Raw genomic sequence first — 27237 nt, 5'->3', positions numbered from 1 at the left:
AACAGGGTTTTGACATTTGTCATTCTGATGATATTAAATAACATTGGTTATAAATATTTTTATTGGGAGTTGAATTGGTATTTATTGAATGTCAGCTGTTAAAATTGGGGTGAGCAGCTTCTTTTTTAAGATGAGTAATTGTCCACATTACCTGTCTAGCAGGTGAATTCATTTCTCTGCAGAGCTCCTGGCCTCATTCATGTCATGTCATGACACGACATGCTTTATAACTCGCCAACATACAATAACTGATTAAACAAGGTCCCCCCCTTCTAAGCATATGCGACTTGAGGCTTACAGTACTGTGGTTTCTGTTTTATTATCAAACAAGAAATCCTTATATCAGTTTAACTCTTACAGTCTACATTTCAACGGCATATTATCATACAACACTGTTGGCACTTAACAGTAAAGTTACACACCAGGTAAAAACTGATACAACAGCTTAGTTCCTGCACATTTGAATGATACTCCAGCTAATACAGATACAGGTAACGACAATCTAAAGTTTAAAAAACTCTCTTGTGCCTCTTCTTATTGTCTCCACTTAAGCATTTGAAAGAACATTTTGTGTGCGGGAACAAACATTCTTTATAAATAGGCATTTCACAACACATTTAACAATAATAGTTTATTTCAGTTTTACAGTTTACGCATATTAAAGTGTTTATTTAGTGTAGCAATTTCTATTCTCAGTGTGCCTTGGTGGATTGACATTCATCATCAAAAACAGAATCACCAAATTCAAGTTCTATATACCAGCATCAGACCATGATGATAAAAGTTCAACAAGTGTAACTACACATTAAAGGCTGCAACAATAAATATTTTCCACATAGAATTTGGGGTAATTTGGTCAGGAAATTTGAATAATTGAATCGAATGGCTTGTATGGTAAGAGATTTGGTCTGTTTTCATGGCTTTTCAATTGTAAAATCATTTGCTTTTCTGCAAGACCTCAGTTTTAAGACAACACATGCAACCTGGCAATTTGGTTTGAAAATGCACTTCACTGATATTTGGTCACATAAGGGATTGTGGGATTGTGATTTATACTCCTCAATAGTTTTAGACATGTTGGCAACTTTCCCTTATGTCTTAAAGCACTTGGTATCCTCATTCTGTCTTTGTCCCCCAGTCTCTTAATTCTTGCTGTATAACCTGAGGTTGTCTATTAATTACATCGGTGAACTTTGTGCACCCTTGATCCACATTACCTCAGATGTCCCCTGCGGGGCACTGTGACCATTCATGCCACATTAAAGTGCTGTGCATACATGAGGAGTCAGTCAGGGGTGCAGAGGTACTAATAACTTGCTAAGTTTCGACCAGACTGAAGATCTCCGGAAATTTAAAGGGAATGTGGAAAAACCTCCCATTTAAAAGACTCAATGAATCCTTCACATGGAACAGATCAACATTTTCATCACTGACCCAAAACTCTCAGTCACAAGGGGGAACTCATCTGCAGAGATGCTACTGCATCCAGGCAAAGGCTTTTCTTAGATCCACACTGGTCTTCCTTTTGTGTCTGCTTTACTTCTGTTCTCTGAGTGGTGGAAGTCAATGGACTGATTCCATTAGTAGCTGTATCTGGAGAGCGGCGTGTCCTCCATCAAATCATCCTGGAGGAGATGATTAAAACAAGTGCACTGTTAGAGTAGTACAGTTGTTGAGATTGGCTTTGCAAAGGTGAGAAAATTGCAGTTTTTCACTTTCAACTGTGCATTGGGATTTTGTGACTTTTATTTTCTAAATATGTCTGATGACAGCTATTGAGCTCATGCGGTCAAAAATAAACAAATTTTTAGTTGTAATCTTGTGCACAAAAGATAAAATTAAAAAAAAATTCAGGATTTCAAGGGGCTCTGTAGATAAGTTTATGGAGTTAAAATTACAAGCAGTGTTTAACTGAAAAGAACTGACTTGTTTTAAAAACAAAATCTCTCATAGATTTGAACATTAGTGGCTGTCCTAAAAGTACGATTAAAGTTTCTAACCACTAACCTTCCTGATAGCACACTGACTGAGAGTGGAAAAGTTAAGCACTGTAGTGTCACTTTTGAACGCAAAAGGTATAGGCGTAGGATATTTGATAGAAAAGTCCAAATAAGCAGGTGGTTAAGGGTGGATGGTTGGGCCAGAAACAGACTTTCACTTAGGAGACCGGTGTTCATTTCCCATTATATATAAAAAGACAACACTGAATGTTTTTATTAAAGTTACGTTGACCCAAACCATGATGTTTTCCGAACCCTAACCAAGTATTTTTGTTGACTAACCTAACCAAATTGCAACTTTTCACAACTTTAACAAGTAGTTTTATTCCGAAAGTCTAACGGACGTTGCATATTTATTGTTACTAACTTGACTGAGGTGCCCTAAATATCAAAAAAGCGAGGTGTGTTGACTAAGCGTCCATATGTGATGAGCCGGGAGTCTTCATAGTTTGGATCAAGCTCCAAACTGGATACTACATTTGCCATAATGCAACTGGATTCTGTCATTCATTAGCTCCTTCCTGCCTGGCCACCCACTCAACTCTACACCCCCAACAAATCCATAAAAAAACTGAATTTTAAATCCTAGTAGAGATAACCCTGATGACATCATCAGGGGTTATTTTCTCAGACTTTAGACAGCTTCCATTAGAGCCACCGCAGACATACATCTGTTTTCACATGTGGAGTTGTGCTCCTCAGGACAAGTAAACTGTAGTGCCCCTTTAAATACTTAAACAAAACCAGGGGATCTTTAACAACCATACTGTATTGTAATGCATGTATGTGTATATAAAAGTGTATCCCACCATAGGTAGATCCTGCAGCCGATGGAACTCCGGGTGGTTTGTCCGCTGGCGGAACTTGAGGAAGAGTATAACGAAGACGACAGCGGTGGTGACAATGAACACTGACAGGAGACCAGCCAGCAGGGGGTCTAGAGGGGAGCTTGAGCGGTAGCGGGGTCCCTTGAGGTCTAAATGACCAAACATAATGAGACACGTTTAAGATCGAATTAGAAAAAAAAGGCCTGACACAATTCTCTCTCACCTGTTCATCACCTTACCTTCATCTCCAACATTAAGCTCCGGCGGGACCTCTTGGTGTGTTGGCCCCGCAGGATCCCAGCCTGCAGCTGAAGTCAGAGGGTGTCCTGTAGTTGTTGGCTGTGCTGTGGCCGTGGTCAGTGATTCAGACTGTGGCTGGATGGTGGAGGCGTTTGCTGTAGGGCTTGTATCCTGCACTGTGTGGGCTGGCTGAGGTGAAGAGGTGGTGAGGGGATCTCTGGTCAGAAGGGCTATGCCTTCAGTGGTTGAGTTGTGTTGCGGGGGGGAGGTGCTCTGTACAGTCGGCGTGGATGAAAGGTTGTCTGCAGCAGCTGAAAGTGGTTATGTGAGGGCAGTGCTGTATCAGTTCAAACAGTACAGAGCATTCTTCAAAGGAAACGCATCACACACTCAGCAGCCAGAGGGAACTCATACACTATCCTGCTCATGAAAACTGATCACTCCCACTGACATTAAAGCTGCTATCCATAATTTTGTTGTTGGCACCACCTATTCTGCCCAGAGCCAGCACAATGGCAGCAACCTGTTTTTAACACAGTTTGTATTTTCATGCATCAAATCAACATCATAATAACGATTTGCTGCATCTTTCATGTTTAGCAGCAGCTAATTCAGATAAACAATATCCACACAAACACCATCATGAACATTGTTTTTGTTTTGTTGCTGAAGAGAGCGACAACGTGCAGCTTTATGTCACGGAACTAAAATACAGATTAAAGGATTGTGGTGTGAATTCATCAAACATTAGAATATCAAAAACTGGATCAAGTGAATTGGCAGAAAATTTATGAATAACAATTTTGATAAGTGATTAAGCAGTTTTGAAGCAAGAAGGGCAATAATTCGCAGGTTTTAGCTTCTCAAATGTGAATATTTTCTGTTTTTCTTACACTTGTATGCTAGTAAACTGAGTATCTTTGGGATTCGGACGGTTGTTTAGACAAAATACATTTGAAAATGTGACTATCATTATTATATAATCAAAATAATCACAAGATTTATCGATAATGAAAACAAGTTTTAGCTGTAGCCCTGGGGAACACAGTTAAGTTTCACAAAGCTAGTGTTTGTTACAGGCCTGTTGATTGCATTGCAACACAAAGGAGTTTCTGTTTTTTAGCCACCACAGAGGTCAGATGATGTTTCTGTTTTCTCTGCAGAAACTGAATACACGTTGAGATAAACACACCAGGTTCGCTGCCTTTTCCCTCTGTCAGCATGAGTATATTCTTACTCCACTGGAAGCACATGTGGCTGTTTACATTGCGTTTGACAGCTTATGCTGACAGCTGAAGTGGGGGATGGGAACGTTGTATGTTGGTTAATTACAAGTCAGACTACTTTTCTGCTGCTTTCATGTAGGAGGGGACAGTCAGTCATTAGAGCTCCTGTGATCAAAGTGGCAAAGTATGGAGGCAGAGACCATAAAGATATTACCTCATCACAATACAACACTGATGCTTGGCATTGTTGGACAGTATAAAACACTCTCACATCCCTGTACATATTCTGCATTAAGTCACAAAGCAAATCAAAGTAATTAGCGATGCAATTTTTAGTGTTTGAAGTGAGAATCTCCAACAGTAGCCTTTGCCAAGTGTCAACCTACACGTTATTCTGCAGGGACAGACAGAGAAGTGACGACAACGGCTAAAAAAGGAAGACACAAGTGTGATCTGGTATCAGCGGAGGGGGTTATATTTATCTGATCTATAAAAGGGAATCTCTTTAATGAGGTTATGACACACATTCTCACTCTCACTACAGTCATGTGGGGGTCAGGGGACAACTTAACTATGTTCCTGGAACGCTGCTGGCAATGGAGCTGAGTCTGAGGAGGGCGCCTGTGTTTGCAAGCAGGCAGCTTATAGTGTGTGGGATGTTTTATTTTAAGAAACTGGAGAAAGTAAACAGCCTGGAGTCGAAAATTTAAGAAAAAGTTTCAGTAAAGTTCTAAACTTGGTGAATGGGTGTAGGTGGGTGTAGTAGTAGTAAGTGATGAGTACCAGGGTGAGCAGTCATGACGACAGGTTCAGATGTAGTCACTGTATTTGTCACAGTCTCTGAAAGCACGCTCCCATCGGCATTGGTAGTGGTTTGAGTTGAGGTTTCATCCCTGCCTGCAGGATTATGTGTCCACTGCGGGACCTCATACCCAGGATCCTCTGTCGGGTCAGGAGATGCTGAGCTTCCAGCATGACTCAGGAGTGCAGCCAAGGCGTGGGCAGGAGGCAAAGCACTGCTCTGACCTATGAAATCAAAGATGAATCATATCAAAGGGATACTAATTAATTAATAGATCAATTGTTTTGTCAATATACCGGTAACTGTGTCTAAACACCCCCCACCTCCCCAAACACACACAATTCCCCAGAGAATTAAAATATTCCAATGTCTTGTTTTGTCCGACCAACAATCCCAAACCAAAAGATATTTACTGTCATAGAAGAAATAGAAATGATTCACACCTGTGTAGTCAGCTACTTGATTCATCTACTCATTGCAGCTCTAAAAACCCAATGATATTCAATTTATTATCATAAATATCCACAAAAATCAGCAAACTGTCAATATGGAAAAGCTGGAACCATATAATTTTTGGGCAATTTTGCTTTGATTAATCGACTGACACATTGCAGTCCTCTGTTAAAAAATGTATGCAATTTTTATTTAAACTATGTGGTGTAACACAGTAGTGTTGTGTATTTTGGTGCTAACTTAAATGTGATTTAATATAAAAATGAGATTATGATGAAAAGTGTAAATGAAGTATGCCTCTATTAAAAGTTCAAATAGTCAGCATGAGCAATAAAAATAAAAGCCCGCCTTGTTGGTCAAAGGAAGGGCTGGTGCTGAGCGGGGAATAAGAAGTTTATAAGAGGAGTTCAAAATGTAATAATGATTGAATGCAACCGACAGTCCGTTTCTATAAGATAAACAGACTGTCGAGAGCATCATGTGCGTCGGTAACCAGTCAACAGGATGTCAGTCCACAACATCAACCACAAAGACCGCATACACACACACACAAACACACACACACACACACACACACACACACACACCAGGGATGACACCTTACCTCTTGTCTGAGATGAGCCGGTAAGGACCACCAACACGCAAAACACCCAATTAATTTCAAATTGCATCTCATTCGCGGCCTTACCCTGCCGATCACAATAAAAACGGACCAAAGCAGGCTCTCCACGGCAGCTCTACGTTTTCTGCTCTGGGGTTGTTTCCGTTACGTGATTTGACAGGGCACATCATCAGCGCTAAAAATATCCTGAGGGAGTCGGGCAGAAGAGAAGCAGGGGTGGGGCTGCAGGGCAGGCTTCACGCAGGCGGCGGCGGGAGCACAAAAGACGCACGCGCTTTATCCTAAACAGCAAAACGCGTAACTGATCCCTCTGCACATTCATGTTTCACTCTCCAGCTCTGTGTTTTTTTCCACCACCTGTCAAAGTCACTCATCTCTGCATCCATTCCTCCGAGAGATGCATCGGTTAGCAGTCGCTGTTGCTCAGCTGCTCCAATCAGATGCCAGTGCGTCAGAGGCGCAGTCGTCTGCGTCAGGAGCGCCTGTTGTAGAGCGCTGTAGCAGATGAACACACAATCAGGCTGTGGGCAAGTTTAACTGTGTTATTGTAGGCTTGCTTCAATATTATTTTCTGGACATTAATCAATGATAGGTGGATAGGTGGATAGGTGTCAGTGTTTGCTGGTGGTAATGTGAGACAACAACTTTACAGTCCCCACAGAGGTCAGTATGTCGTCATGCCTGAGCGCACTGCCCACATGTGTAGGCCTACTGTACGGCTGCGTCCTCTGTCAGCGTGCTGTCACACACTTTGGAGGACAGTGTCTCCTCGTTGTAATTTCCTCCTTTTTTTTTTTTTTTTTTACCGACCAGGCTTTAATTTCTGAAGAATATCCATCCAACAGGGAGACACCTTCACGTTGCGCCAGATGGAGCCTCCAGCCAATCCGGGAGACAGCCCGGTAGAGTTGGAGTTAACGGTGGAGAGTGTGGAGTCCGTAAGTTACTTGTTAAAAATCGGCCACCTCACTGGACGACTGTTTATTGAATTGAACGCACAGACGGAGCTTCTGTAATACAATTTAAAACAACAATGCTAATTTGAATATATATGTTTGTCAAAGTAAAGAGCTGCAGCATCATCTCATATTGATCTGGATATTTTATTATAGGCTATATTAAGCCAGAGTGAAACAACTGCAGTTTGGTCAAATAAAAAACGATAGTTTGTCAATTGTACTTTACCATAGGGAGATCACACAAACTGGACCTTCTGTAACATGATACCAGCTATAAGCATATGCTGTCCTAATAATAACTAACACCATGTGCTTTGGATTAGTTGCCATAGCAACACATTTCTTTACTCTGTTCAAATAATTGGCCTTCCAGCAAGTCAGCAATTCAATTTAAAATCTTGTCATGTATCAACAAAATAAAACGCAGATGCATTTATTGTCATTATACCTCCTCAGTCAAAGTAGGTAGGAAATATGAGGATATTGATTTTTGAACTTTATAATGATTTTGATCCACTCCTTATCAATATTATTGTTATCTGTTTCTTACCAACTTACCTATTGTTCAAGTGTTCCCTTTGTTTTGGTTCTTCTTCCCTCCTCCTCCAGGCTCTCTACCAACTCTACTTTGACCCGGACATGGAGCGTAAGAACGTGGCGCAGAAATGGCTGGCCCAGGCCCAGGCCTCTGCACAGGCATGGCAGTTCTGCTGGGCCCTGCTTGGCCCTGACAAGGTTGGTTGTTATGGTTCTGCTCAAACATTTTTGCAACTGCAAAGTCTATATTTGTATTTCAGTGTGCAAGTACATCAAGCAGAAAATGCAGTTAAGAAAGAAAAAAAAAAGAAGTTTCAGTTTTCAGATTTTCAGAATGAAATTTCAGTAGGCCAATGTGTCTGTCTCTTTGCAGCTCCCAGAGGTGCAGTTTTTTGGCGCCAGTACCCTCCATGCCAAGATTGCCCGTCATTGGAGTGACCTCCCCACAGACCAACATGAGAGCCTGAGAATGCAGCTCCTCTCCCACATTCTACACTTCTCTTCGGGGCCCAAAATGGTGCTAACTAGGCTTTGTGTAGCCCTGGCTGCTATGGCTCTTAACTTAATTCCAGAGGCTTGGTCCCAGCCGGTGGCAGACATGGTGAGGGCCTTCCAACCGCAGAAACCTGAAGGTGGCTCTGGTGCAGAGGCCACCCAGGACCCTCATGTGCACTGCCTTGCACTGCTAGAGCTCCTCACCGTACTTCCTGAGGAGTTCCAGAGTAGTCGGCTGGCTCAAGCCCGTCGTGCCCAACTGAGGGAAGCCCTGACTGGGGAGTGGGCGGTGGTGTGTCCCATGTTGCGCCAGCTGCTCCAAAGCCAGGACTCCTCAAACCAGGTCAAAGAGAAGGTGCTGCGCTGCCTGTCCAGCTGGGTGGGGCTGGATGTGCCTTTAGGGGAGAGTCATGAACTAGTCCAGGACTGTTTTACTGTGCTGTCCAACCCTGAACTGTTCGACACGGCTGTGGAGACGATAGTTAATGCCATCTCACAGCCTGACTGCCAGAGGTGAGAAACGCGCTGGATCATAAACTCAATAACATCACAGTCAACATTCAGGTGTGTCAATCAGAACATGTGTGTGCAGGTACATTGATGCTCTGGTGAACTTGATGCCTCTGGTGCTGGGTCTCCATGACCAGCTGAAGACAGCAGCTCATGATGGGGACATGGAAACCTCACATGGTATCTGTCGTATTGCTGTTGCTATGGGGGAAACACACTCCAGGTACACACAGATGCACACACACACACACACACACACACACAAACATACACACACACAGCCATCCTGTAACCTGGCTTCAGTAAATGTCTTTTATTTCTTAATTTGGATCAATGTGTTTGTGTATGACAGGGTTTTATTGGAACAGGTGGAGCACTGGCAAGAATATCTGGCTTTGGTTAACATGATTCTTTTCTGTACCGGCATCCCTGGGCACTACCCAGTCAGTGAGACCACCAGCTCCCTTACACTCACCTTCTGGTACACACTGCAGGTAAGGAGAATGAATGAATGAGGTCTTTTTTTTCTTTTCAGTTTACTAAGTTACTCTTATGCATTTAATGTGAAAGTGTGTCTTTGTGTAACTCTGTCTTCCAAAGGATTTGGACACCAAATTGTCTCTGAATTTTTTTCTTGCATGTTCAGGATGACATCTTGTCATTTGAGGAGGAGAAGCAGGCAGTTTACCTGCAGGTCTACCGGCCAGTTTACTGCCAACTGGTGGATGTGCTACTACATAAATCCCACTATCCCCCCCAGGAGGAGTACGCCTCGTGGTCTTCCGATGACAAGGAGCAGTTCAGAATTTACAGGTAAGACACAAAACTAAAGGAGGAGGGAGGTTTAAGGAGCTCCCTCACAAGAAAGAAAGTGGACAGAAAGTACATGTCTGTCTCATTGTGTTACAGACAGAAGTGCTTTGGAATAACAACAATTTATTTTGCATTTCAGAGTGGACATTTCTGACACTCTGATGTATGTGTATGAAATGCTGGGGGCTGAGCTGCTCAGTAACCTCTACGACAGGCTGGGCAGACAGCTGATGGACCCCCAACAGTCAGCAGTGTGGCAGGTGAAAGTATTTAATTACTGACTCCAATTGAAACACTTCATGTAAAAATGAATGTATCATCATATACAATATATTCTATAAATTGAAGGTAATTGTAAACAGTGAATAATATCCAGGGATGGAGTGTAAATCCATTGTGTCAAAATCCCCCGATCTTAATTTTGAGCCTTGACTAAGTCTACGTTACATTAACTATTATGAAATTGGTATGAGTTACACAAAGTCTCAAGTCTTTTCTTGTGAAGTAAAGTAAATTAAACTAATAATATAATTTAGATTATAATCACAGACCCGTTTCCATGTACAGCTACTATCTCTATGCAAAGTTTTACAAAAAGATTTTTACAAAACGTGTAATCTCTCACACTGTTTTTCTCCCTCATCAGGACACAGAGGCTCTGTTATTTGGCTTCCAGTCCATAGCTGAGACAATAGATGTGAACTACTCTGATGTTATCCCTGGTCTTATCGGTCTCATCCCCAGAATCAACATCAGCAACTTTATGCTGGCTGACACCGTCATGTACACCATAGGTACATACCCAGACACCTGTTTCCTATTGTGTCCCTTCATATCTCTCTGAATCTATCTCTACTCAGCTTTAACAAACTCATTTACATTCACAATCCATGCTGAATTTCCCCTGTTGGCCAGGATCCCTGGCTGAGTGGCTGGCTGACCACCCAGTGATGTTGGGTGGGATTTTACCCATGGTGCTTCAGGGCCTTGTGAAGGCAGAGCTGTCTGTGTCCAGCATATCGACTCTGAAGAGGATCTGCAGGGAGTGCAGACATGACCTCGCCCCCTACACCCAGGATATCCTCACTGTGTCACAGGTCTGACACACAGCCTTTTATTTATTTATTTATTTTTACATCGTTGTAATTTTTAAATGTATTAACACTTGTGTAACTCTGCAGGATGTGCTGGTGAAAGAAATCCATAAGGTGAGCAAACAGCCTTCAAAGTCCACCAGTTCTTTCCTATTAGGCACCAGCCGTCTCAGTGAGGACGTCATGTATGATATATTGTGTACTGTGTGTGTCTCTGTGTGTCTGTGTGCAGAGCAGCCAGTGCATGTGGCTGATGCAGGCTCTGGGTTTCCTCCTGTCCGCCCTGCCGGCAGAGGAGATTCTGGTCAGACTTCACTCTCTCATGACTCCTCACGTCCAGAAACTGGACACACTTGCCCAGCAAGAGGTATATAAAAAAACTCTCTCTCTCCCTCAACTTCTACACAAAACCACACAAATGCTAAAATAATAATGTAGTAGAGGTTGTGCAAGTACAAATTGGTTATATCACGTATACTATATTAAACTCAATAAGTGCATTTGAAGCACATTTTGGTGATAAATGGTATGAATGCAGTTGATTGCATTTAATATGACTATGGTAATAATTCACTGTAATAAGTACACTACAAACCAGTACAATATATTTTAATGTAACTGTATGAAGATTTGGTAAACGTTGACATTGATTAATGTAGATAGAAGTATACTGCATAAGGAGTATCTTTAAAAGATGTTTTTAATATATAATGAACACTACTCCTATAGAGTGCGGATAAAATATATTTTAATGAGCTCATTGACACTCTTATCCAGGGTGATAGACAGTGAGGAGGTCAGGATTCAGTGTCTGTGTCTGACATGTCTGTTGACAAAGGACTCAGATACTAGTGGCTTCGTTTTAAAGCAGCATTTGACACAAGTTTTACGGTAACAGTAAACAGTAGAACAGTAAAATTGCCCATGGCTCTTACCATCATATCATTTCATCACGAGGGTACACATCAAACACATTCAGTTTGTCTGCCTTTGCAGCCTAATCCCACCAACAAACAGTCTATCATCCACATTCTGGGCATGCTGTCCAGTCTCTTTACCACTCTGGACATCAACAGACAAGCAGACAGCTCAGAGGGAGCATCCAGCCCAAGACCTGCTCCCTCACAGAGCGCACAAAATCCAGTAAGTTTATCCATAAATACTGTGCACTTACGGACATGGGTAACATTAGCTCCATTATCATTTATTACACCAGCTACTGTATCTTTGCTACTGTGAACTGAAAACAAGTGTGAAATGACTTTAACTGCTCCCTAACACATCATTCAACTGGTGATTTGTGCATCAATATTTTTGAACGTGTAAAAAATTTAAATATGCTGAAATAAACCAAACATACTTATTTGACAAGTTCATATGTACCGCATGACAAGTTTATTTTATCTCTTTCTGAGGTTGTTGTTGTGCTACAGCAAGTGTTTGCGTTGATCCAGACCATCCTCAGCAAGTGGCTTAACGACTCAGAGGTCGTCGAGGTAGGAGGGTTTTGAGTGCTTGCATAAATATGTGTGATGTTGTGTGTGTGAGTGTGTGTCTGTGCATGTATGATCTATCTGTGTGCGTTTTACTGACTCACACTCACTCGTAGCTCCCCTCTCTTTCCCTCCCTCCAGGCAGTGTGTGGGGTGTTTGATAAGTCAGTTCGAACCCTCCTACATGATTTCGGGCCCATGGTGGCTCAGCTGAGTGAGATGCTGGGCCAGATCTATAGCGCATTCCCACAAGCCTCAGCTCTGGACCTGGCACGGCAGGTACGCCTCCCACAGCTCAGGGCCTGAATAAAAGCATTTTCCCTCCAAATGCACTGAAGACACTTGGCATGTTCTTGGGATCACATGTCATTCACTTTCTTTTTTCTGTTAGATGGTTCACATATTTGCCGGAGAGGAACACCACATCTCTGACATCAAAAGCCTTACTGAAGTGTTGACTTCAGCCACACTTACCATATTTCAGCAAGGTAGCAGACGCCTGCAAAGAAATTTCTATTTATCTTCAGTTTGTCTTGTCTCATCTTATATTTATTTTACAGGTCCACGGGATCATCCTGATATTGCAGAATCATTTATGCACCTTCATTCTCAGGTGGGTTGAATATTTTAGTCCATTGTTTGGCACACAGAAAACCTTGCTAACCTCTTGGTGTTCTTTACTGTTAGATTCTTAAAAGGAAGTCTGATTTGTACCTGTCTGACCAGTTGGACGTTAAAGCGCTGTTTTACTGTGGTGAGTATCATTACATGCTTGTACTGTATACAGGTCTTTCTTACATATATGACTCAATATCTGCTGTAGGAAAAATAAGGAAAATTTTATGCATATTTCTGCACCTTTTCATGGCATAATTTTAGTCCCTTTACATACTCAATGTTCAATGCCATTTGTTCAAAAATTACTGTGTTCAAAATCAAGACTGTTCTCTCTTCTTTCCCCCATGATCTCGAAATTCTGCCTGAGACAACTATCATTAGTTGGCGCAGTCATTAAAAAGTTCTTTTTATCCTCTGTTTTCTCCAGGGATTCTATCACTGAAGTTCCCAGAGACACCCACAGTAAAAGCTGCCAGTCTGTTCTTTGTGAGTTGTGCGAGGTTTCACTGTAAGCTATAGTTTTGATGTCATTTCAACTCATCAGCTCATAGATTGTTGCTAATTTCACCCTGTCCCCGGCAGACCGAGCTGTTGCCTCGTTGTAAAGACATGCCCTTGCTGGGCGATGTTCTGCAGAGGGATGGAAAGCTTCTGACAGAGACTGTACTCCAGGTGAGTAAGCCATTAGACACAAGACAACTAGATATAGACAATGTGTCAGGCCCTGTGTAACATATTGTTATGCATTGTATTCCTGAGATTAAAATGGAAGCATACTGTTTGCTTTTATTTCTGTCTCAGGCGGTCGGAGGCGGTTCACCACGCAGTCTGACAGAGCACTTCTCTGAGGTGTTGTTGAGTCTGAACAGACACTGCCCAGCTCTGCTGTCCCAGTGGCTGGAAGAAACACTGCAGACCCCAGGGTTCCCCTCCGCCCAGGTCTCCACAGAGGAGAAACAGACCTTCAGACTGCAGCTTTTAAGGTAATAATATACGTGTTAAGGCTGTTTTCCTCCAGTGTTTTGATGCAGCATTAGAAAGCAAATCCGGGTTTTAAAAGGTGTCCTCAAAAGTCCTCGTAAAAAAACATAAATCATATGCTGGTGCCTAATAGAAAATACTGTAAGAAAAATTCATCATTCAAGCAAGGAAAATGACAAACAACCTTTATGAAATCATAATTTCAAATGTGTAGTCATTTAGTGATTATTAACAAAACCGCTTCATATGATATTAGGTCATCTTCATCCACACCTCACACTGTGATAGTCCTAATGAGACACCTTTAATAAAATAGTTTGAGAGACAAATTGTATCTTGTCATGACTATTATAAGCATGTGATTTATATCCTTGAAAATAACTGGGACTGTAAGTAATCTTAAAATAATTATTTCATGATTTACACTAAATAAAAAAGCATAATTGGTCATAATAACAATACTACATCATTACTGAACAGTTCTGACCCTTTTAGCTTAGGGAAATAAAAGTATTTCCTCATCACAAATCCAATTTTTGGATGACGGTTGAGGCCAAAGTGACACAGTGACATGTGTTTTGACAAAGTTCATTGACATCGTTTTCTTTCTTCCAGTGAGCAAACCAACAAGCGTCGCGTGAAGGACATCGTGAAGGAGTTTTCTTTGCTCTGTCGGGGCCTGCAAGGGTCTGGATACTAGAACACTAGAGTGTGCCACTAGCACTCGGGACTTTCCCAAGTCCATCTCTGAGAAGGTAACCACAAACAAATCGGAAAATGTCAATGATAAATGGAGTGTTCACTCGACTATTGAAAAACCTTAACACTTGGACTGAGCCAAAGCAAACACACAGATGAAGTGGACTGTTATTTGGAGGAGGGACCTCTGTGTGACATTTTTTTAATACCTTTTTCAAAGCAGGATCAAATGAAAGTGCTCCTTATCTCCAGGCATGGATACAGTCCATCTGACAAACTGAAAAAACACTAATAAACGGTTCATTCTTTGCAGCTGCATGAGCAACTGTGTGTGAGTGTTCTCTTATTTATTGTTTCTCTTCTGTTGTATACTGCTTGTAGATCATATTCACACATTATCAAAATATAGAAACCCCCCCCACACACACACACACACACACACACACACACACACACCATCTTCTCTCTATTACAAAGGAGAGTCTTTTAAAAATGTGACGTCTTACATTATATAGCTTCGAACTCTTGTACATTTATACATCTGCTAATATATACTAAAACAATTTCATCACTTCCACAAAAAACAAAAAAAGACAACACCTACATTTTAAAGCAGACAACATGTCCTGACAATATACTGTTTTTTTTCAGTCATCAGTGACATGGCAGTTGTTGATGGAAGTCGGCATCCTCTGTAGAAAAGTGGATTTGAAAAGGACTGCCATAGTAGTGGTTGGTGCACTGAGGGATGGTGCTGAGATGAGCAGGCTCTAAGAGCTAGTCTGTGAGTGTGGTTGGTGACTCTGTGCGTTTAAACCAAAGAGCTCAGTCCTGAAACCAGCCCTGACCCGGGCTGTTCACTATCGAATTCTTGTGAAGAGGTTCAGCACTGACTTTGATTCCTGGGAAGACAAGGAAATTAAATAGTGTCAAAAAAATTTAAATATGTCACATTGTCCTTGAATCCACAGTTGCCATTATATGTCGGGAGAACATTCATTTTAAGAAATTTTTAAATAATGGTTTAGTGAAATTCAAGTACTTAAATCAGACATTACGCAGGCTTTGTCATGTTATGATTTTGTCCATGGGCCTTCAGAATTACTTTCAAGAACAACTTTCAAGATATCGTTCACTAACTTCAAACAACAAAGGCATCAGTATCTGTATATAATATAGATGTGGCACTGTAACTGACAAATACACAGTACCTTGGTGCAGCGTGTCTTACTGAAGACGTTCCAGAAACGTAGCGTCTCATCCCCGGCTCCTGTAACGATGGCCTCCCCATCTGGTGACACGGCCTGAGAAGGATGGACGAAGAGAGAGAAAAACTAGTGGGGGCGACCCTGCTGCCATGTTATGCTACTTAGTACATTTCAGGTGGAAATACTGTAGTTTTTAATCTATTACATTTATCCAACAGCTGAAGTTACTTTGCAAATAAAGTGCTCTGCACACCCACACAGGTGTGTTCAATAGCTTTTTCCAATGGTTCGTCTACTCATGTGCAAGTTGGGTGGAACTATGAGATGTTGCCAAACTCTGTATACTAATAAGAATCGTAAAATTGTCCCACCCTAACAGGTGGGGACATGTCAATCAACAGCAGTTTGTACATAGCCTCACAGTCCTGAGAAAACAACATGTACATTTTACACTTACAGGGTGCACTCTGCATAATGAGTAATTCGAAAGAACATTTCTCTGATAATGCTTACATACTCTTACATACTTTTACTTAAGTATGATTTTAAATGTAGGATGTTTATTTGTAAACAGTATTTTTACACCCTGGTTTTGCTACTTAAAGCATCTGAATACTTGCTCCACCACTGGATAAATGCTTCCTGTGCATTTCATAATCTATAAGGGTAGGTTGAGTTGGTAGTCCAGTTACATTGACACTGAGCATACACGGCCATTCATTTTGAGCTTTAGTCTTACCAGATACAACACTCTATAGGAGTGTCCTGTCAACTTGGCCACCTGCGTCAGTGACGGATACTTCCACACCAGGATCTGGTTCTGAGAGTAGCCGTGAGTGCTCACCTGTTAACAAAAGGGACAACAATGAACTAAAAATCCCAATAAAAAAAAACCCACAACTTCCACTTAGTCTGGACTTCTGTAGTGCTGCGCTGGACTTCATTGTCAACTCTCAGTATAATTCAGTCCAATACAAAACCCACGCTAACTACAGTACCGTCTCAAACATTACTACACTGTTGAATCAGCGTCTTTTTGATGCTGTACCAACAAAAACTGAACATTATACAGTAAGCTTCACATTCAGTAGGTTGCTGTTGCAGAGATATTGTATGGCATTATATGTGCACTCACATACGTGCTGAATAATTAGAAACAAAGTATATTAACTGGTCAAAATGTTACAAAATGTCCCTTTACTTTAGACAAAAAAACAATAAAAATGTGAATGTGAAATATTGCTAGCTTCAGCTGCTGTCATTTTTATCCAATAATGTGATTATATTTTTTGTAAATTTATTACATTAATGGATTAGGAAGCATAATATCTATTTTGACCTATTATTAAATCAGAATCAGAATCAGCTTTATTTGCCAGTTTTGTGTACACATTCCAGGAATTTGACTCAGGATTGTACATTGCACACGATGTGCTTACTTACAATAATAAAATCAGACACAGGCTACAGTTTAGAGAACACATATATACACACTCTACAAAAAGAAAAACAGTATAGACAAATTGAGACAATAGTGCAATATTATTATTATTATTATTATGACGTACATGTCGAAGGTGGATGAGATAAACAGGTGCACATACACATACATGTACAAAAGATGCTGGAATAATTAAGTATTGTGTGCAGGTGTTATGTACTTGAGGTAGGTGGATTTGGTATACAGCGGGGGTTTTCAAAGTCTGAGACTGCTGGCCTCCCCTCAGACAAAGCTTGGGAAACGGCCCTCCCATCACATCTTTAGTTTACTTTGTAAGTTTTGCTCAATTCCTGGATGCCTATGGTATCATGATTCTATTATTTGATCCTATAGACACTCAAAATTTGAGCCAAAATATCCTAATATTGCTGTTTGACATATCCTTGAATTGCCAATATTTGCATACAGAGCTTGCATCTCCATGGCAGCATGTACATTTGCGAGTCTGTGCTTGTGTATGCTGTGTGTGTGTGTGTGTGTGTGTGTGTGTCCTCACCAGTTCGTTGGCATGTTTGGACCATGCCAGGTTGCAGACCTGGGAGCCGGTGTCGGTGCTCTGCAGCGCCTGACCTGTCAGTGTGTTCCAGAAGCGCAGGCAGCGGTCGGCAGTGCCGCCCCCGGACGCCAGCAGCCCGTGTTGGTGGGGCGACCAGGCAATGGCCTTCACCGCTGCCAGGTGGTCACTGTACTGCTGCACAGGGAGCAGGCTGGAGCTGTTCCACACCAGCAGCTGGAAGTGGATCTCAAAGCTTGAATATGTTCACTTTTACTGTAACAGATCATTCCAGCTAGTCTCAGGATGCTTCCCTACAGGATAGGTCAATTTACTGAAAAGTCACTAAAGTTAAGTTTTAAATTCTCTCACCTTGTTGTCGTTGCCTCCGGATGCAAGGTGCTGGTGGTCAGGAGACCATTTGAGACCGCACACTTCTTGTCTGTGACCTTGCAGCCTCCTCTCAGCAGAAGGGGGGGTTCTGACATCCCGCTGTAGGATCACTCTGTCCCGACTCCCTGACGACAGCTGCTCTCCATTCCACGCCAGGGCACCTTGGGCACAAAGGGTAGGAGGAGATGGTCTCATATTTCACTGTGGCTGTCATGAATTCATCTGGTGTGTCTTGATATGATAATAACACATGGTCAGTGTTACAATACACACCATATATTGGAATTTAGGGCTATGGCCAAAACTTTTCAAAACCTCTGTTAGGAGATTCTCCTGTAATTCTTTTTTGTTTTGCTAAAAGTAGACTCAAACTTATTTTAACCAGCAGTTCGTAATTCCACTTCACTCCAGCTACGACTGACCTACACGTGCGGAGTGACCCTCCAGACTGGTCAGCTTCCTCCCTCCTGCTGCGTCCCAGATCTGAACGTAACCCTTGTGGGTTCCGACGGCAACGAGACTACCCTGATAGGACCAGAGCCAAAGTCAAACATGCAGTGATTTCACCATTTTTTCTCTTCTATAATTAATTATCAATTACAAATAATTTATTTTCTCTTATACTACTGTCATGAATAAGCAGCAAGTCTAGTCTCACCCTCTCATTCCAACAAACTGATGTAACAGAGTCTCCGTCCACTGAAAGGTCACATAACCTTGTCACCTGTTAAAAGACACAAAGTATATTCATTTTCCACTTTTCTCTTCAGACACACACTATATTCCTTCCTGTTTATGCTTCAAATTACAACTCAGAAGAGAATCTGCAATAAAACTCAAAACCGTAAACGACTGTCTTTATGTTGTCCTCTGACCTGGCTGGTGCAGGCACTCCACAGGTACACACATGCTCCTAGTCCGACACTGAGCAAATTGCCCGCTGACCAGTCTACCAGGTTGAGGTAGAAGTCGTCCTGCAGCTCCGGAGCGTCCAGCACTTTGAAGGGGATCTTGGAGATCTTGCGGGCTGGTTTACGAGGGGAGCGAAGCAGTTTGTGACTACGGAAACGCAGAGAAGAAACGTATCAAACTAATCTGTTATCAGACAGCTGTTCCTGTCCAGTGTGCAGCATGCGAGATATGTCGTACCTTTTGTTACTAAGTGGAGAAAGGGAGTACGGTGAGACTTCATTATCGCTATTGAAAGGCACTCTCTTAGTGTGGACAGTGTACTGCGGAGGACGAACACACAAAGCAGAATTATAGTTTGGGATTATTTTAAAGTTAAGCCGCACACAGTTAACATTAACTAATGTTAATGTGTTTTTTTACGAAGCAAACAAGTCAGCAACATCAACATATTCATGAGAAAATCTTGGATACGACCAAAATCTTTCCCTTTCGTCAAGCTGGCTTGAGTTAATATCATTCCTACTAAGCTTACAGCTTCATCATTATGACATCACTGTTAGTGACTTCTATTTGAGAACAAAATATTCTGGAAGTGAAGCACTTTTTTTGTTCTTCTTCATGACTTGTACCCTAAAAAGGCTGTGAGAGTCTTGAGAGAGGACTGCATGCCGCCGGTCGTCCGTGTGAGGGTCTGGCACAGTCTCTATCCCTGCCCCCAGTAACTCGTTCCTCAACAGGGCAGCGTATGCCACAGCATCTGGGGGGTGGTGATGGAGATACAGGTGATGCTGGTGTGGCTGCAAACTGGGATGATTCAAGATTCAAGTACAACAAAGCGTAAAAAAAAACAACTGACCTTTGCTTGAATCTGAGCTGGCATCCTTTGCTTTATGGCTCTGATTTGGGGAGCGACAGTTCTCCTGTGGAGAAAAGGAAGTCCATTTCGACATAGTTGTGATCGTCAAGCTGTGTGTTATTGTTGGGCCGTGTTAAAAGGTCAAGCTGACTGAGTAGACGAAGAACTAACTGCTCACATTGGCATAGTGGAAGTTGATGCTCCAGTTGCTTCCAGCGCGGGTGGGAATGAAGCGGTCCCCTGACTTAACACTGACAGGACTGCAGGTAACACTTACACACTGGGATGGCCAAAGAGAGACAGTAAAACCATTTCAACCTACTATTTTGAAAAAAAAGATGTGGGCATACAGGGTCTTTAAATGTCTGTACCATACCATAAGGAGAACTAAATTATACCAAACAGATTCACAGGGGATAAAAGATTCACCCAGTTATCATACACACACAAACAAGTCAGCCTGTTCCATAAACCAACATTCACAGACATAAAGAGATTTTCTATCCCTCTCTGTATCTCACCTTTGACAGGCGGGCCTCTGTCGGCAGGTTCTGGTGGTTGATTTGCCTCAGCAGCCGTCTCTCGTACTCTTGGTCCATCTCCTCAAGGCTGACGAGCAGCAAGGCCCCTCTGCTGGCTCCCCGCCCCCTTTTTTAAACCTCCGCTCCCTCCCGTTGAGGAAATCCACACTGGATGCCCATCTCTGTGGAAGAAGAAAGAAACAAAACATGTCAGCTTAATTCGGAGCAGAAACCAATGTGAAGAGTCCAAGGACACAAGCAGCTATTTTGAATGGGTTAACGTTACCCACACACCAAACGGCCCGGTTAGCACGATGCCTGTGCATGTCAGCGCACTTCAGGTGCTATTAATGTTGCCCGTGACATGGTTTAAAGAGCAAGCAGTTTCTCACTCACATAAAAGCAGACAGATGTTGAGGTAAAACTATGCTCGCGCTCACATCAGCCCATTTACAAGCAATGTAACATCAGCTGACGGCTCGACTGACGTTGTCTCTTACCCGTCTGACACGGTGGGCTCAGGTGACCAAAACAACTGTCATCTTCGGTGGGAAAGATCAGCGCTGCCGCGGGGACACTGTGCTCGTTTTCTTCCAAATGACAGTGGTGCACCAAAATGCCAACGCGATCCGCTGGTGTTGTTTATGTTCGCGACAAAGATGGCGACCGAATCAGCTGTAGCAGAAATTCTTGGGCTGACTTCTGCTGTCTGTGCAGTCCAAGCAGTGCAAGGCTCAACTGCGACGCCCGCTGTCGATACATGCTCTCTGCATCACAAGTCACACTGCGGTTAGTCCCTATGTGGTCACAGGGTGTCGCTACTACACTGCAAAATAATTTGCCTTGTGCTTCCAAGCAGAGGGATTATGCGCTAGAAATCGAGTATGATGACTAATATGCTGAAAGTCGTGTAGTCTGCGCGAGCCTTAAGGCATGGGTTTCAAAGTCTGAGACTGTGGGCTTCTCCTCAGACAAAGCTTGGGAAAAGGCGCCCCCTCACCCCCCTTAGTTTACTTGCTCAGTTTCTCAATAACCTGGATACCTATGGGAACGCGATTATTTTATTTTATCCTATAGACATTCAACAATTGAGCCAAGATACTTAAAATTGCTGTTCAACTTCAGACCTCACCAAAATACATAAAAAAAGGTCTGTCCTAAGGCATTTATTAGTTTCTTACTCTGATAAAGTGGGGGGAAAGTAGCCTACCAAAAACTTCTGTATGCTATTCTATGTGATCTACTTTTGATAACTAATGTAGGCTAATACTTTTTCACTTCCATTTACTGAGCCTCTCCTGAAACTGTTTTTCCAGACAAAAGGACTATACACATGTTCATGTATGTGGCACGTGAAATCCCAGTTTTAATAAGGTCAGATGAAAATGACAAAAATAGTTGATAAAATTGATAAAAATTTTCATTTTTTATTATTTTTTACACATACAGCATTTGGGTTCTGTGAGACGTCAAACAATGAGGAAGTAAAGCCAATGTCAACAAAACACAGGGATTAAACAATTATAGGGATTATACCACAATCAGAATAAAAAAAGAAAATATATGAAAACTATTTCCCCATACCACCACACACCGCAAAAGCCATGGTTTCTCCTACATTTCTAATTAACTTTAAAACCAACCTCTCACAATCATTTGCATACCATCTGTGCTTTCATCAATAGTTGCATGTCAAGCAGAGAGTGGGGGCATTGATAGCACATGTTTGCCTTAGGGCCCCCTGTGTGTGTATGTGTGTGTGTGACTTCAAAGTAAATAAAGATCTTACATTTGCCCTCACTGACACTAAATTTTCCATCCCCTGCTTAAAGCGCTGGAGAGCACACTTCGCAAATGAAACAGCAGATAAACATTTACTCTTTGAACTCAACACGTGTGGTTTTTGCTCAAACACTGACAAAGAGAACGAGACGGAAATACTGGACCGCTGCTGCCAGCTCTTTAATGAGACTGACTAACACGGTAGAGTGGAGACAAGGCATGGCATTTCTGGTGGCACACTGGTCTGCAGTATGCTACATCTACATTTAGGCCTACATACAGACTTTCATTTAAATAATGGCCCAAAGCCCAAAGAAGTCAAATGATCAGATATTTCCCAACTAGCAAAGATTAGAGCAGTATTTCCCAACGTTTTGCCACATCTACCCCCATAATAGTGGGTGGGGGTTACTGGGTTTATCTGCAAAATAATCCCTTGGATAATGATAGGGTAAAATTTGCATCAGATTCAAACATCACACCAATAGGCTATATATTATAATTTAATATGTGGAGTTCAGCAGCACTAAGTTATGGTATTGTCATTATTTCACCATTATTAAACTACTACCCATTATTTTAGCTAACAACTTCAACCATTTATCCATTACTTTTAGCTAACTATTTTAAATATCGTGATTGCTTTTACCTAACCATTTTAACTGTTATTAATTTACCTACTTTGAACTAAATATTGGCACTAGTTTTGGCTAGCTAGTTTTCATGCTCTTTTAACATAGGCCTAGTGTTCAGGTGTTACTGCTGACTCAAAATGTTGGTAATGTTTTCATTTTAATTTTAAATGTAATTTTTTTTCAGGTGTGTGAGCAACATTCACTTCCCATACCCCCCTGGCAACCCTGGTTTGGGATCACTAGATTAATACAAATTTGAGTACCAGAATTCCTTTTTCTAATTTCCTACCCATTTGATCATTTCACAATTACCCAGGTTAATCTTGTGACCCTTTGGTGGGGGCCTGACCCCTACGTTGGAAAATACTGGACTTACTGTTTATAAAGTAGTTAAAACTAGCCCCAACTCTGCCAGTAAAACATAATGTCAGTTATGCCATAATGCATCAGTGACTATCTAATGTACTATAATATATCAGGAACGGGCCATTTCTCTGTATAATGAGAGTAAAATTATTTATAATTGAGTATTTTTATATTATGGTATTGGTACTTTCACTTAAGTTAGGTATATGAGAAGTTTTCCACCACGGTAGGCCTACAAGTTTACTCTACTCACCACGCACACATTCCACACATGTGCACGCATGCAGACCCACAGAGACACAAACACCAGGATTAGCTACTTACAAGAAGCTATCTGACCATCATCACATTTTGCTTTTAGAGAGCCCAGTCACAACAGACTCTCTTATCTGCATCCTCCATCACTTCTACATGGAGCAACGTGCAGCCATGCCCACGTTTGGGAAACTTGAGGCCGACGTGGAGGCCAGCGTCTGTAGGTGTAGAGTGGCTGTCTGCCCCGGTCAGGGTGGAGGGGGAAATGCTGCTGCCTTATCGCTCCTGTAAGACAGAGCAGTCCAACTGGCACAGAGGAAGCTGGGGCAGTGCTTGCAGACTGTGACTCTGTAAGATACATACTGGAATTCACAACAAAACAACAACAGGAATCTGACTAATCTCATCTCTCGTACAATGACAAGAAAAATAAAAGTTTCAGAATGATAAATAATTGGAAAAAATTGACTTTGCGACACTGGAGGTGTTAAACGCAGGCGTAGCATTTTTTCCAGGCAAACATGAACAGCTTTATTGTTCATATCCTCTCACAGAAAGATGTTATGGAAAAGGTAGTGCTGGTACATGGGCCTGGAAAATACAGCAGCAGTGTATTACCGTAAAAAACAACAATCTTATCTTTAAATCATGTCAGCAGTGCCATGTTGTTTAGTCAGGTTAACAAACTGTGTTGTCAAACTCTAATTTCCCTATATTTTAAATATATATTTGTGTGTTTTGGTGAGAAATAAAGGGACAACATGCAAGAATAAAGCTCCCAGGTCATATTCCTATCTAAGCCTCGTTGGTAGATCTAAATGACCGAGTTTGCATTGTGCTGCAGAGAGCATGTTTTGTTTATCTCACCCCTATAGATTCTGAAGGCTTCCCCTCTCTTTTTCTCTCTTTCAGTCTCTTTCCCTCTACCAGTGAAAGTGCCACTGCAGTGCATGTTGAACATCTCCTCCCACGCACTGGCTCACTTTGACACACCAGAGAGCCTAACTACCCCCCACTCCCCCACTGTCTCTGAGTTTGTGTCAAATAAGGACAACTATTGATCTGGGCAAAATCAAGAGAAGGAGATGTGGGTGAAACGTGATTTGGCTTACAGTGGATCTTTATATTGATCGGACCACCATGGTAGCAAAGTTCAGAGCCGGTTATTTGGTGAGAAAAGCCTAAATCCACACTGCACATGGAATGTGGTGTTGGTATGGGTTTCAGGTTGCATCTGTACATCCATAATCAATATTCACTATTCCATTTTTCTTCTTTTCCCCTCAGGTGTATTGGGTTTCCTCTTCACCCATCTTCAAGTGCCACATCTGTTTTGCAGTGTGTATCTGATTGTGTGTGTATGTGTGTGTGCGTGAGAGCATGCATGTGCCTCAATGTGTTATCTCTGAGTGTGCATGTATAATCCCAGGGGTGTTTTTATTATTTATTTTTTTAAATAAAAAAATTAAAAAAGGATGACAGCATGCTCTTGTGAGCCACTGCGTCCCCACAGGGATGTTCCCTTTCGTGTCCTAACAATTCCCAGGCTGGCAGCACGCTGGGTAACAAGCCCTGAGGAATCAGCACAAATGTCAGGCTGGTGCCATGTCCTTAAATGCATAGTGATAAATGTGATTTGACACAGACCACTGACTGCTTTACACACAGGCTAATGTGTGTAATGAGAAAAATGAGAAAAATACATTTATCACAGAATTACCATAATATTTTGTACTCCACATGCTTAACCTGAGTTATATTTTTCTGTTTTTTCCATAAAGGCAAAGTCTGATTAATATTACTCAAAGTTGAAAGTAAACACTGCATGGCCTTGTTTTCCCTCATGGAAAGGTCAGAAGACCATGTCTTACATTTTGGATGTGTTTTGACACTTCTCTTGCATTAGCTCATTCTGTGGATTACATAACTGCTGCCATAAACATTATATATATATATATGACAATATTTGAGGGATTTGCATGCACACACAAAACCAGACTGAACAATGGCCTATCTAGGATGACTGCCGCCATGTTTGATAACTAGATGATCTGTGACATTTTCTGGGAAGGACACATCCTGTTATTGTCCTAATCCTGCATTTTAGAGTCCATGAAACACAAGAAACAGACACACACACACATATCCAAGAGGCCTTAGAGGAAGTTAACTGCCTCATCATTTTCTTTAGAGCAGGGCAGAACTGTCTTTTTCAGCACACTTCCTTACCCATCTGTCTCAGCCACTCTGAGCTGATCTCTGCCATCTACACACACGCCTGGAAAGCTATTGAATTATCCTGGAATGCCCCATATTACCCTGTATTCCTGCCACTGACTGCCCAGTTGACTTCAGTCCTTACTGTCAACCCAACTAAAAACAAACAGCAGCTGGCCAGGAGAAACTCCAGGAAGACATTTGTTTTTATAAAGTGGATATGGAGAGAGCAGGTTTGTTTTGCTGGAAGTGGTTCTCTTCCTCTCTTGCCTTGGCCCCAGGCCGTGGGCCCTTTCAGGGCCTGGCTGGTAGAGTGGAGAAAGGAGGTTGACTGGCTGTCAACTGGATCCACTGGCAGTAGGAGCCTGCGGCCCTGCCTGAACCCAGGCAGCTCACAGACACATGCTGCTGGGGCCGGGGCGGTCTGCCCTCACCCTGCTGACGTCAGTCACCAACAGACCACAAGACTTGTGTTAGAGTTTCAAACAAACACGCTGCCCATTGCCATGGCACTATGGACCACCACCATGGAAAACGCCAGTCCTCGTCTGCACCCATGTTTACCATAAACAGTTGCCTCATTTTTGCTGAATGTAAAAGAAGAGGACAATGGTTCAAGTTTCTTGTTGTCATCCATATACAAACAAACAAACAAAACCAAATCTAATCTCTTCATAATCTGACCTGTGATTAATTTATTATATTAATCAATTATATATCAAACATGGAATACATTTTAGGTAAGGACATTTTGCACTGTCAGGAAAAAAGGACCTAGATTGGACTCCGATAGGACTAGTTCAGTATTTCTCTGCACTGTTTTCATAGCTAAGTAATGAGTGCCTTTGAAAACACTGGTCACCAGATGAATGCAGTAAAATACCAGAATTTCACGACAGCCAGAACTCTTTATCTCAGCACATGAGCAGAGAACTAATGGCAGTTTAAGTATTAATGATATTTATCAGTGGTTTAAGAAGTACTCCACTCTTTTAATTAAGTAAAAGTAGCAATACCACAGTGTAGTACATACTTTGTTACAAATAAAAGTCATGCATTTAAAATTTGTCTTGTGTAAAAGTACAAAAGTATTAGCATAACAGTATACTTGGTTACTTTCCAACCACTTATCCACCCTAAAACCTTTCACCACAAAGGCCGTGAAGATGAGATTACATGTCTTCAGTTAAGTCTTCCCTCTTACTCAGAAACTGAAATCTGTAAAAGTCAACACTTGGCTTCATGCTGATTTTACTCAGCATGCCTCCTGTTGAACACGTATTCCAGATGCTTATCTGCCTGGGTCAAGGTACCTTAGGGCCCAGCACACAGCATCACTATCTCTGCCCTTCCTGTTTACATTTCAAATCAGAGTGAAGCCCTGTCACTGGTGTCACTGCAGGGAAGAGACTAAAGACAAATAGTTTTCCTCTTTCTGTGCCTTCCACCTGGTTTTCTCCCCTCGGAGTTGCAAAACTGGAACTATGATGTGAACAAAAAACACATTGGTTACTCTATTGTAATTGGGGATCATGTTTGTGAATGTGGCTCCTTTTAGTCATTTATAGGTAAAACAAATTCCAACATATAATCACTCCACCTTCAGGGTGATAAAAAGTTTTGAGATGAGGATAAAAATATATAAATTCATGACTATGTAATTCACTAGTTCTAATAGTTTGTTTGCTGATGTAATCCAAGAAACTCAGAGACCAGAACATTCTGTAAT

At 41.8% G+C, this 27237-nt stretch overlaps 3 protein-coding genes across 3 annotated transcripts; 1 reads left to right on the top strand and 2 right to left on the bottom strand.

The window, feature by feature from the left end:
• Positions 1–134: 134 nt before the first annotated feature.
• Positions 135–6603, bottom strand: LOC119902391 (soluble scavenger receptor cysteine-rich domain-containing protein SSC5D-like). The gene is made up of 5 exons (XM_038718542.1): positions 6153–6603; positions 5077–5319; positions 3067–3378; positions 2810–2976; positions 135–1625 (listed from the first exon to the last, which is right to left on the bottom strand). Exons 1-5 carry the CDS (start codon positions 6217–6219, stop codon positions 1581–1583), a joined length of 834 nt encoding a protein of 277 aa, XP_038574470.1. The 5' UTR covers positions 6220–6603; the 3' UTR covers positions 135–1580.
• LOC119902389 (importin-13-like) lies at positions 6480–14694 on the top strand. Its single transcript, XM_038718540.1, has 22 exons — positions 6480–6833; positions 6984–7108; positions 7739–7864; positions 8040–8674; positions 8754–8894; positions 9024–9165; positions 9318–9484; positions 9624–9744; positions 10131–10278; positions 10400–10581; positions 10666–10692; positions 10811–10945; positions 11575–11721; positions 11994–12074; positions 12213–12350; positions 12463–12559; positions 12632–12684; positions 12759–12825; positions 13117–13175; positions 13272–13361; positions 13491–13672; positions 14286–14694. Exons 2-22 carry the CDS (start codon positions 7040–7042, stop codon positions 14368–14370), a joined length of 2892 nt encoding a protein of 963 aa, XP_038574468.1. The 5' UTR covers positions 6480–6833; positions 6984–7039; the 3' UTR covers positions 14371–14694.
• fzr1b (fizzy/cell division cycle 20 related 1b) lies at positions 13956–20969 on the bottom strand. Its single transcript, XM_038718541.1, has 15 exons — positions 20754–20969; positions 20254–20435; positions 19911–20012; positions 19733–19796; positions 19506–19633; positions 19114–19196; positions 18840–19023; positions 18623–18688; positions 18387–18489; positions 17944–18125; positions 17575–17808; positions 16317–16421; positions 15581–15673; positions 14579–15271; positions 13956–14417 (listed from the first exon to the last, which is right to left on the bottom strand). The coding sequence occupies exons 2-14, from the start codon at positions 20329–20331 to the stop codon at positions 15230–15232; spliced, it is 1464 nt and encodes a 487-aa protein (XP_038574469.1). The 5' UTR covers positions 20332–20435; positions 20754–20969; the 3' UTR covers positions 13956–14417; positions 14579–15229.
• Between the last annotated feature and the right edge of the window lie 6268 nt (positions 20970–27237).

This window comes from Micropterus salmoides, unplaced genomic scaffold, assembly GCF_014851395.1.
Source record: "Micropterus salmoides isolate LMB-PRFRI ecotype aquatic unplaced genomic scaffold, ASM1485139v1 Ms_hic_scaffold_14, whole genome shotgun sequence".
Classification (NCBI taxonomy): Eukaryota; Metazoa; Chordata; class Actinopteri; order Centrarchiformes; family Centrarchidae; genus Micropterus; species Micropterus salmoides.
This window is presented reverse-complemented; position numbering and strand designations above follow the sequence as displayed.

What these genes read in the sequence shown, in the direction of transcription:
- LOC119902391 (XM_038718542.1), bottom strand. Translation starts at nt 6,219, where the DNA reads ATGCAATTTGAAATTAATTGGGTGTTTTGCGTGTTGGTGGTCCTTACC. An exon ending in CGGCTCATCTCAGACAAGAG is followed by an intron (nt 5,320 to 6,152) that starts GTAAGGTGTCAT and finishes TTGATTTCATAG; the next exon opens with GTCAGAGCAGTGCTTTGCCT. An exon ending in GGCTGCAGGATCTACCTATG is followed by an intron (nt 1,626 to 2,809) that starts GTGGGATACACT and finishes CATCTCCTCCAG; the next exon opens with GATGATTTGATGGAGGACAC.
- LOC119902389 (XM_038718540.1), top strand. Translation starts at nt 7,040, where the DNA reads ATGGAGCCTCCAGCCAATCCGGGAGACAGCCCGGTAGAGTTGGAGTTA. An exon ending in CCCTGCTTGGCCCTGACAAG is followed by an intron (nt 7,865 to 8,039) that starts GTTGGTTGTTAT and finishes GTCTCTTTGCAG; the next exon opens with CTCCCAGAGGTGCAGTTTTT. An exon ending in TCACAGCCTGACTGCCAGAG is followed by an intron (nt 8,675 to 8,753) that starts GTGAGAAACGCG and finishes ATGTGTGTGCAG; the next exon opens with GTACATTGATGCTCTGGTGA.
- fzr1b (XM_038718541.1), bottom strand. Translation starts at nt 20,331, where the DNA reads ATGGACCAAGAGTACGAGAGACGGCTGCTGAGGCAAATCAACCACCAG. An exon ending in CAGCTCAGATTCAAGCAAAG is followed by an intron (nt 19,634 to 19,732) that starts GTCAGTTGTTTT and finishes ACCACCCCCCAG; the next exon opens with ATGCTGTGGCATACGCTGCC. An exon ending in GGGTCACTCCGCACGTGTAG is followed by an intron (nt 18,126 to 18,386) that starts GTCAGTCGTAGC and finishes TTTGTGCCCAAG; the next exon opens with GTGCCCTGGCGTGGAATGGA.